At 34.4% G+C, this 10,748-nt stretch overlaps 1 protein-coding gene across 1 annotated transcript in view; it reads left to right on the top strand.

Moving 5' to 3' along the window:
* The first annotated feature begins 3,586 nt into the window (after positions 1-3,586).
* The window catches only part of LOC132909755 (MOB kinase activator-like 2), a 66,174-nt gene continuing 59,012 nt past the window's right edge, over positions 3,587-10,748 (top strand). Inside the window, exon 1 of the mRNA XM_060964803.1 lies at positions 3,587-4,023. Coding sequence (XP_060820786.1) covers positions 4,019-4,023 — 5 coding nt within the window. The 5' untranslated portion in view covers positions 3,587-4,018. The remainder of the gene's footprint in view (positions 4,024-10,748) is intronic.

The following is a 10,748-nucleotide window of genomic DNA, read 5'->3' as shown; positions in this document are numbered from 1 at the left end:
GTGCAACATCCTACCCATCCGCCACCTCTGTCACAGTTTTTCCCTTTTCCTGTTTCGTTACTGTTTTCCATCTTTCTCTTCTCGTGTATTTTCTTTCGTTTGTTCCTCTCGTATATTCGATTCCTCTCTCTCCCTCTAATCCTTTGTAACAGCGGCTCTCGAAGCTAAAAGTTAAAGAAATCAGAACACTTGTTCATAATTTTAAATAAAGATACATACTATAGATATTTATGTATTTTTAGCGTAAATGAATTTTTTTAAATATTGTGTATCACTGTACATGATATATCAATATGAGCGGTTCTTAAAATCAAGAGAAGTAGAAAATATAAAAATATTTGAGGACCACTGCTTTGCATACAGCGTACTTCATCTTCGTTCTTTGTTCTTTAGTTCTGTTTCCGTTGCACTTTCTTCACTGTTGTCTTTTTCTCGTCTAGAGAATGTATTGTATTCAACGTATGGTACAGTTACTCGGGTTGAACTTTTAATATGTCTCGTTTCAAAGTTTCATTATCTATAACACGACAATCCTGTAGTACGTTTTTATCGATGTATTGCCTTTCTAGTTACGAACCGATATAATGAAATCAAGAATATAATATTACATTGTCACATACATTTCAGAAAAATTAATATAGTAATATTATTGCATATTGATTTAATATTATGATCTACCAAAATTGTAATAAAATATTAATCATGAAGAAATCACAAAGTACATGAAAATAATAAGTACTGCTGTACTTATTAATGAAAATTCCACAATATTCACGACATTAATTATACGCAATTAATTACGTACAAATAATATATTTGCAATATCATTACGTTATAATAAAAAGAAGACTTCGAAATGAAGTTGGGTACTGGAAAATAAATACAGAATCAATTGCGCCTGGAGGTCGTATCGTTTCATATTATGTACATGTACTGCATACATATACATATATTTCACGAGAAGCCGTACACCTATATGAGAGACAGATACAATATTCTGTTGATACGAGGCATCAACGATGTCTCCGTTCAACCCGAACACGTATTCACTACTACAGAGGTTTATAATCCTAAATAGCTCGTGTTATCAGTTTTCCCTATTGCATGTTACAATATATTACATCCATGTTCCATTAGAATAATGGATTTGTAATATATAATAATAGTTCTCACATCGTATGTTATACGTTAACGTATAAATGTTAAAAATGTGCTAGAAATAAAATACGACGGAAACAAATATATTAATCGGATTCAGATGTAAACTTGTTGTATAGACGAATATTTTATTCTGCTGTGAACGGTTTGAACTGCTGTTTATATCCATATGCAAGCTACAAATAAAATCATTGTACCTATAATTACATACATATTTCCACGCAAAAGATGTTTTATTTTACATGTACACATATATGTAATAAATGTGTAATATCTACAGCGTCTCAAAATATATAAGGATAACTATAACCTATTTTAGAAGTTAAAACAAACGGTTGCATATATGGGTTATCTTCCACAGTAACTGAAATACATTACCTATGAGAACAAAACCTCGATGGTACTGCAATGGAGCTGTAAGCCTGTATTGTTTTGAATATTCTGTGGATATATTTCAATGAATTTCCATGAATTTCAGACAATTGTCACGTAAGATGATCATTTACTTTGACACATTTCGCGATTGTAATACCTGTAATCCTCTATTGTCACTTTATAACATTATAACGTAACGCCAAACATACACAGATCTGGAAACTCTGGAGGGACTATAGCTAGGTGCGGATCATCGATGAGGTACCTTGTCTGTGCTCTCACGTATCGGAAGATGTTACTGAAGTAAGGCGCTTCGATCGATTTCTTAGGTTTTATCATGCAGCGCTTATTGTGACTGCAATCTGCAACACGATCCTGCCTGCAACTGAACTTTACTCCATTATGTAAATTTACATCTATCTAAATAACATTTTTCTGTATCACATGAAATACTATATATTTACTTTAAATACATTAAATAAAATTATAATAGATTAATCTATATTCGTTACTTACGGTGATAAGGTTGGAGAAGATGGCGCGAAATGCAGAAGTCTAATAAATCGATCGCAGCGCTATTACCAGCAGTCAATTTATAAAACACACCGCTTGGAATTAAAACCCTTACCATCTCCAACTGGAATTTTCAGATCTGCGTAAGCGACCGTAGTCTGTACGTGGTCTGTATCACCGGCCAAGTACAGCGTATTTTTTTTAGTTTATTTCCTATATAGTTATAATGCTTTTTCGTGTCCCACGTTTTGAGAATCACCTGAACCTCTATACCAATTCCCGGTCGTATGCGACGTTGTCGATTCAGTATAGTACTGATTTGAATTAAAACTAAAGCCTTGTATAAAGTTATAAATAAAGTACAGAACAGGATATCAAAATAATAAAATATTACAAACACATCATTACACATACACGTACATTATACATGTACATTGTACAATATCAAAATAATAAATTTTTCTTATCAACATAATAGGATTTTGATTTGAAGTCAGATAAGTATTTATGTACAAAATAGGTTCATAATGGACTTCATAGGTATCTATCTTATGGTTAATTAAAACCTGGCGACGTTTCGGAAGGACGGTTGATCAGTGACTATTTGCCGATACTATGAAATGTGATGTTTCCATTATAATACAATCAAATTGACAAGTAATCTAAAGTGATCGTTCATTCCAAAATGACAAAATTTATATACTTCAATTTGAAATAATATAGATTTTTCGAAATTCTTGTACAAGATTTTTAGCTTTCACAGGGCCTCGGAATATTTTGTAATAATTTATATATTTTCTTAACGTAATCATCGTTCAACGATTAATTATTAAACATATATATCTAATATATATATTTTCACATACACAAATCTGTCTTACTTTCTAATATAAGAATATGTTAAAGATATGATATAAGATTATGTTGTTTTAGCTAAATTATTAATTTAATTACTCACATTATTTTATTTAATGGCGTCTGTAATATGCCGCAGAATTTTGTTTATTTGAGCCTGCCATGCGATAAATATTTACGTCCTTACTATTTATGGTTTCTCGTTCATATTATATAATAATTCACGTTCGAATAAATAAAATCACTGACCAGAGATTTATTTAATAGCACTGTGTTAAGTTTTATCTGAATAAACAGAACGCGTTCAAGCGGACTAATTATAATTGTCGTGATGCATAAACTGTAGAGGGCGTGAGGAACACTGACTTTTTCGAAATCGGTATTTCAAAACCGTTTTTATTCCGTTATCCTTAGTCAATGACTATTTTTCGTTTCATCATCTGTGATAAAAGTACTATATCAACTGTAGGTTAAATTGGAAACTAGTGTAACTACGCGAGTATTATTATTGATTACTAGTGAGACCTGGCTACTTGTGATGTTACCGACTCGAAATGTTTTACCATCTGTCTATCTCATAGCGAAAGGTTGTGTCGGGAACTATTCGTAAGCCAGTAGGCGCGATAGGTACTACCCTCTGCAGTCAGGTATTAAAACGGGGGTGTGCAATTGAGTTGGTTTTTCGACGTCGGCTGATCAGCTGTGCGGTTTAAGTTGGACTTTCCCCTTGTGGTGTGGTGTCGTGCACATTCAGACTTTCGTTCGATTGGCATAGATACGTCGGATCCGTGTATCGAGGATAGAATCGGAACGGTGTCATAAATACAGGGACGAAGTACGCGCTGGCGGCGATAAATCGGTAGTATTTTCTGGTGAAGGGGGGCAAGTGAGGCATGACGGGAACAGGTGACAATAGAGCTTCGCCATGTTAGATTTGACGAGATCACGAAACGTGCGCCGCTGCTGCTGCTGCTGCTGCTGCTGGTGTTAGTGGAGAGAGAGAGAATTTATTTTGTTTTCTCGACTCTCGTGCTACTTTCCTCAGCGGTGATCCAACTGAAAATCATCCAAGCTGGATAGGTTACCCGAGTATCTCCGCGATACCGTGGACTGGTTTATGGGGTAAGTGTTTTCGAGCGAAATTTTCACGTTCGGTCAACGATTTTCTCGATAACTCGAGAATCACCGGAGCCACGGAATAAAAGGTTAACCTCGACGTTCATTGATGGCCTAACCTCCCCGTCGAGGTTGACGCTCTCTCGCTCCGGTTTGTACTCCGTCGCATGTTTAGTAATCGTTTTGTCGTTTCCTTTTTTCTGAGAGAAAGTGAACTCTGCAATTTTTCGTTTCATCGTTTCATCGTGTCTCGCGTTTCTATGCATGAAAACCATCCAAAATTTCGATCGGGAAAATAACGCGTGGATAGAACACCGTCGTTCGACCGCACAGTGTCTCCTCGTTCCGCTCGCCGTCGCTTTATATTCACGAAAATCGCTGACAGTGCCGATGACAGCGTCAATTATATTGTTCTTAGTTAGGTTACAAATATCATCGGAATTTAGGATATTGATATTTTTATGTAAAAATGCGGTTTCAAGTGGCGACGTTAAAAATGTCCGTATATGTTTGTCAAACGCTGACAATTTACCTTATGTTTATTGGATTTCTTATTTTTACCCTTTTATCGCGATACGTAAGAGAGTAACTTGCACCAATTTATGAGAATTCCGTAAACGTGAATTGCATGACATCCAAGGAAAAAAAGCTGAAAAACATGAAACGAATAACATTTTTTTATGCAAAATCCATTAAACTTGACCGGGTCTGCAAATCTACTTACATTATCTTATTATTGTATTTCATTTTCTGCTGATGACACGCGTGACGTGTGCATTGTACCTGGCCGATATTTTCAAAAATGTTTTATCAGCGTTCAAGAAATGTGTTATTTAGAATAGAGTATAGAGTAGTTAAAACGGCAAAATAAGGTAGCTTTAGGTCTTTTCAATTTTAGGCTATTGTCTGTGTTAGCCATCCGTAGATAATATCGAAATCATTTTACCTATTTTGTAAATTCAGAAATGGCGATGTGTCACGTTTTTACTGCGTTGTTACTACCTTTTTCCTCTTTAATTATATCGTGACACGTGTGAGTATTATGCCTGTGTCGTGTTTGATACCGTTCTGTATTGGTGTCTGACGTATACCTAAGTTCATCCTCCAAGTAAAGTACGTAGTTTTCAAGTAATATAGCATACTCATTGTGTCAATAGTATAGATTTCCTGTATTACCATTCTGATTGTTGTATTAATGAAAACTCGAAAGATAAACGATTCAGAGCGCTGTATTTTGTCATAAAATTGGTACTTCAAGTTCCTTCGAGAAGGAAAATTTATTTCAATGTTACCAACTTAAGAAATATCGACATATATGTTTGAACGAATGAAAAACACTCGATCATGACGAATCACTTGAATGTCGAATCTTTTACAATTACTTTATCAAATGTTCACGATACGAAAGTGCAGGCATATCGCTGTCGCGACGATAAAATTATCACGCGCCACTACCTTTTGTGATTTCTGCGAATCATCGCTAAAGGAAAAAAGCACGATGTTGATAATTCGTGATATCGTCGAGTATGTACAATGGATGACCGATTGTACAATGAATATCGGCATCGGCGCGCTAATTTCACGCGTCGACAACGCGCAAAGCGACTGTTAGCCATAGAAACGAGTCGTGAAATAGCGAACTGTGATATTCATAATCGCGTACGTGCGAATTACTCTTCTTTTTCGTCCCGCCAGGTGGACTCGAAGACGTAGAATAGGGCGTCGACTCGCGTGAGCTGATTTTCTCAGTGACGAGGTTGCTTTTAATGGTTTGCGGTTCATTTCATTCTTTTTTTTTTTTTCTTCTCTTTTCCGTTTCCGTTCAACCTTCGTAGTGTGGTTGAAAACGTATGATTTTATCACGGCTTACAATGGAAGAAGCGAACAAAAAACAAAGGGGGGAACGAGAGACAGAGTACGTACAGATAGCGCTGTTCGTTTCAATTAGGTGCGCCGTTATTTTTGTGAACGCGACCCCGAACGTTAATTTATCGTCTTATGGAAATGATTTGGCCTGAGCTTCGATCACTGCAGTGTACGTATCATGTAAAAATATAACGTGCCGCTTTTAGCCTATTGATACTTGTGGAAACGCGTATCTTTTATTGTTAATGGAACCTTTCTGTAAGTTATCGAGCTTGTGGATTATATATATGTATACAATGTCCCGGTAGAAATAGAACGATTGATTAACGAGATTATATTGTATATTCCTGGTGATCGATAGAAAGCTTAAGAAAATTCTTTTGGGATAATTGTTTTTTTGAAGAACTAAATATTTATTTATCGTGAAGGTATATTTCTAAACTATTTCTACACTATTACAAACTGTTTACTTGTTTGAAGGTTAGTTTTTCGAAATTTCAAGATTATATATATCTTTTGCGACGAAAACAAGTCGAACAGCATATAATTACTAAATTCCATTACGTTTGTAGCAAAGATAATAAAATTATTATTTATTGTACAATTGTATAATTTATATATTAAAAGTATGTGGATTTTATGTAGAGAAAAGATATGTATTTCTAATAATACAAATATGCAACTTCGACTGGCTCACTGTATATGTATATATATACACATATGTATATTCTAATCCAATTTCTACCATTATATATTAAAGATTATAATATTCATAATAAACACCTATATATATTCTTTCACAAATACACATTCAGAGGAAGCCATATTGAAATTTGCTCGGTATCACATAATGTACAGTCGGTGCACTGCATTTAATCAAAAGTTTCTTATTATTTTTCAAATATAAAGGCATAAAACCGTAATGTTGGAATTGAGATTTTCTTGCTGATCGTGTGGAAGAAAAGTAGAATTTCTAAAGTGTTCATTGTACGTAATGTAGGTATATGAATTATTTAATAAAAAATCGCGTGTGATCTTAAAAGCAATATTGAAGTTGACATAAAGAATAACATTCGTAAATGATTATACACTTGATTTTGTTATTTTATAAGTAACCTATTTATGCAAAAAATCACATTACAAAGTAATTAACGACTAATTATCTATTAAAGAGATTTTTAATCGATAAAATTTTGCAGAAAATATTCCTAAAGAAATATATTAGACGTGTAAGAGATATCGATAGTTATACGACTTATGGTCGCCAACAATGCTTCCATATTAATGCTTTGTTGGGTGTGTAACGTGAAATAAATTATATTATATTATATTTACATAATACATTTCGACAGAAATATATAGCCATTTATTTATTAGAAACGAATTCGAACGTGTAACGTTTCCCTTAAAGAGAACTGAATTTATAAGCTTATAAAGTGGCCAAAATAAATTTCATCGCTTTTTTAAAGAAATATGTAGCGAGGAAACATGAGTAAAATCTACACATAATATAGTATCTTTTAAGTATCAAATATTCTGATGTCCAATAGAATTCCATTCTTATCTTAATCTCAATTTCAATACTGACTTTTAGCTACTTGGCATTTTTTCAATACTTTAGTTTAATTGATCCCATAAGTTCTATAGGGGATTTAGCTTGGTCGATTGAAGAGTTGAGCGTTAAACTTTAGGACAATTGCATAATAAATATTCTTTCGTTATTTAAGTTTTTCCATTAAGCTCATTATCTCGATTGAACTTAGTTGTGTTTTACGTTTCTACTTTATGTCTACTTTTGAACAGATTTTCTTTTAAAAGGTTCAAAAATTACTTCTTATCTGAGATATCCATCGGTGAATACCAGTTCACCAACACAAATGCTCGAGATATACCCCCATACCGTTACAGAACCTGCTCCCTGTTTCAAAGTTTAGTTTTATTAAACTTTTAGTTCTCGTGGTGCTTCGTTTGCTCTTCATCGCCCTATGCTTTTTCTATCCGAACCAAAAATGCCATGTTTGCTTTCATCCGCAAAAACAATATCCTCCCTTTGCGATAAACCCTTTAGAATATGTCACTCTTTTTATTTCTTACCTACTTTGTTTGTGTACAGCATTATTCGAAATATGCTAACATAATATTCGTTTGTTTTCCAAGTACTCCAAGTATTATTTCATGAAAGATCTCCGAAGCAAGAGCTATGAAATATTGGAAAGCAAATTTTTTCAATAGTTTTCTGTTTATCAATTTTTCCATTTCATCTTCAATTTCATATCTATAAACGTTCTGTTTGTTCCGTTTATTCGACGTATATTTCTTATATCTTTCGACATCATCTACTACTTGTTTACTACCTTTCCTCGTCCCTTAACAATTTTCTAGTTTTACAATAACTTTTACCCTTTCCTTTATAATAAATTACACACTACTTTTTATCAAAACTGAGACTCTTTTCTATTCGTAACATGTTAAACTTGCGTTATTAATGCTTCAAAGTATACCTTTATACTGACCTAGAATTATATTGTAGCAGCTCATGTTCATAACGAATACGAACGAATACGGGGTTAGCGCGTCAGTTTCTTAGAGAAGATAGATCGCAGAATGTAAGCATTCGAATATCATTTTTACGTGATATTTTTTTTTTTTAATTTCAAATCTATTATGCGAATAATTATTATTGTTGAAAGGAGGCGCAATTTAATTTTATCTTTATGGAAATGCACCGAATTTCGTGATCTACTTTTCTCAAAACTACGAGACCAATTTTAATTCGATATCAATTGAATAAATAAGCAATTAAATAAATTGAATATTAATGGGACGTAATCTTTTTCACAAAGTCTTTAAGAAAAAAGCTCCACGATAAGTAACAAATTTTTCAAAACCTGATTATTAATCTTCTTTTTTCTTTTCTTTTTTGGAGCTTCTAGAATCTTGCGTTTTTTGAATCGTCTTGTTATTACGTAAACAAACAATTATATTATTAGTTTCGAAGCACGAAAAATATCAATTTCAATTTCTGTCCGGTTCGTTATTATTATACGACTTTGCTATATCTCTAGCACCAACTGTACGTGTTTGCCATATTTTCAAAGCACTTGGATAGGACAGAGTGTGTGCTGCGCGCGACGAGCATCACGGAAAGTGAGCGAGAACACCGTAGACCGTAGTGTGGTTGCTGGCTTGAAACCGAGCGGACCGATGAGTCACGCCGTTGTTTCGCGCCGCGATCAGCTTCCTCGGTGAATCACGCGGCGAGTTTGCTCGCCAAAACGGAGACACCGTAGCGTAGTGCTTCCTCGAGACGTCGTAACGTGCAACAATTTTTAAATACCATGGCAATTTTAGATTTCTGTTTAAAATTCCATGAAATCGTTGCCACACGGGTCGTCGTCTCTCACATACGATGAAACTTTTAACAAATTTTAGCACGCAGCATTTGCATCCAATAACCGAATTTATAAACTTTTATCTCATCAACTTTAAAATCGTCTTACTATTGCATAAAAGATAAAATAAAAGTTAACCGGTATATTATTCCATACTTTCGTTAGAATTATATGCGGAATACGATTTTATTTAAACACGACTTTTATTATTTGAAAATACGTTTTGATATCGAAGAGAAAATTTGAACGTTGAAATATACAACTAGAGAGCTGGAAAAATCTATGCATTTCTTTTACAAAGACTATTCCTCTTGAGCAATATTTTCTTCCGAAGAAAATAATAACAGCAAGTCATCTATAGATACAAGTTGCTCTTTCTTCACTTTTAACATCGATTTCACGTTATCCAGCCTTTATTTTTAACATCATCCCTGGTAAGGGTTATAAAAATATCGCTTTAAATATTCGACTTGTTTCTTCACGAATCGTTTTACCCAGTATAATATCTTTTATATATTTCATAAAAGTTAGATTATTCGGAATTAACAATTCTATTTATAAATGGGCGGTGAACAAATTAGGCTCGGGTTGTTGAACGGTTCGCGAACGTGCTCGGAACGTAAAGTACCGCAATGTATATTGTATTCTTTAAATAAATCCGTGCCGGAACGTGTGTGTATAGACCGCGCAGATAAAACGGTTTTATCAACCACTTCGACGATAAGACAGCTTTGGCGAACGCGTACGCGTTGTTGACGGATCCGCAAACAAACTTATCGCGTGATATCGTCTTATGCGACGTGCCTCTGACAAAGAGATCCTTTCTACCTTCGCGCTACATATATTCAGCTTCGTGTTCCACGTTCTACGTGCAAGCTAAACGAACGTTAGAATTCATCATCTTTAACGTTGCAATATTTTACCGTGGTAAATGGTGAAAATTGGAGCACACGGTAGAGACGTTAGAAACGGAAATTATGTATCTTGGTTGATCAAGGTCGACATTTTATACCTTGTACCGTTTTGTGCGCATTATGGGAGCTATGTTAGGATTTGCTAATTAGTACTTGTTGAACCGCCAGATACATGTTGTGTACTATTTATCTCTTTCGTAGTCTCGAAGAGTCATCAAATAATTCCGATGTTATGTTGATTTTCCCAAGGCTTCCACAAATCAGCGCCTTCCTCGAATAAGAAGTAGAGCCTCGACTGCTGTCGTCGTTGTAAAAGTTGCTGATCTCATTTGCTGTCAATATTTTGTTTTATTCGTATGTTACGTCGGTCGACTCTCTACCTAAACCAGGCCACACACCTCGGGCAAGATGGCATCTAGATGTCTACATATCCTTACTACCTCAATAAGCTTAGGGACTTACCTTAAAACTCAGGAATTTTCTAGATAAGGTCCTTCAGACCAAACAAATATCTTTTTACCTAATTGTTCTCAAAAGTGTATTGTATACTACGGGTTAA

The sequence above is a fragment of the Bombus pascuorum genome, chromosome 1 (assembly GCF_905332965.1).
Source record: "Bombus pascuorum chromosome 1, iyBomPasc1.1, whole genome shotgun sequence".
NCBI lineage: Eukaryota > Metazoa > Arthropoda > Insecta > Hymenoptera > Apidae > Bombus > Bombus pascuorum.
The sequence above is the reverse complement of the archived record's forward strand: the minus strand, read 5'-3'. Positions and strand labels throughout refer to the sequence as shown.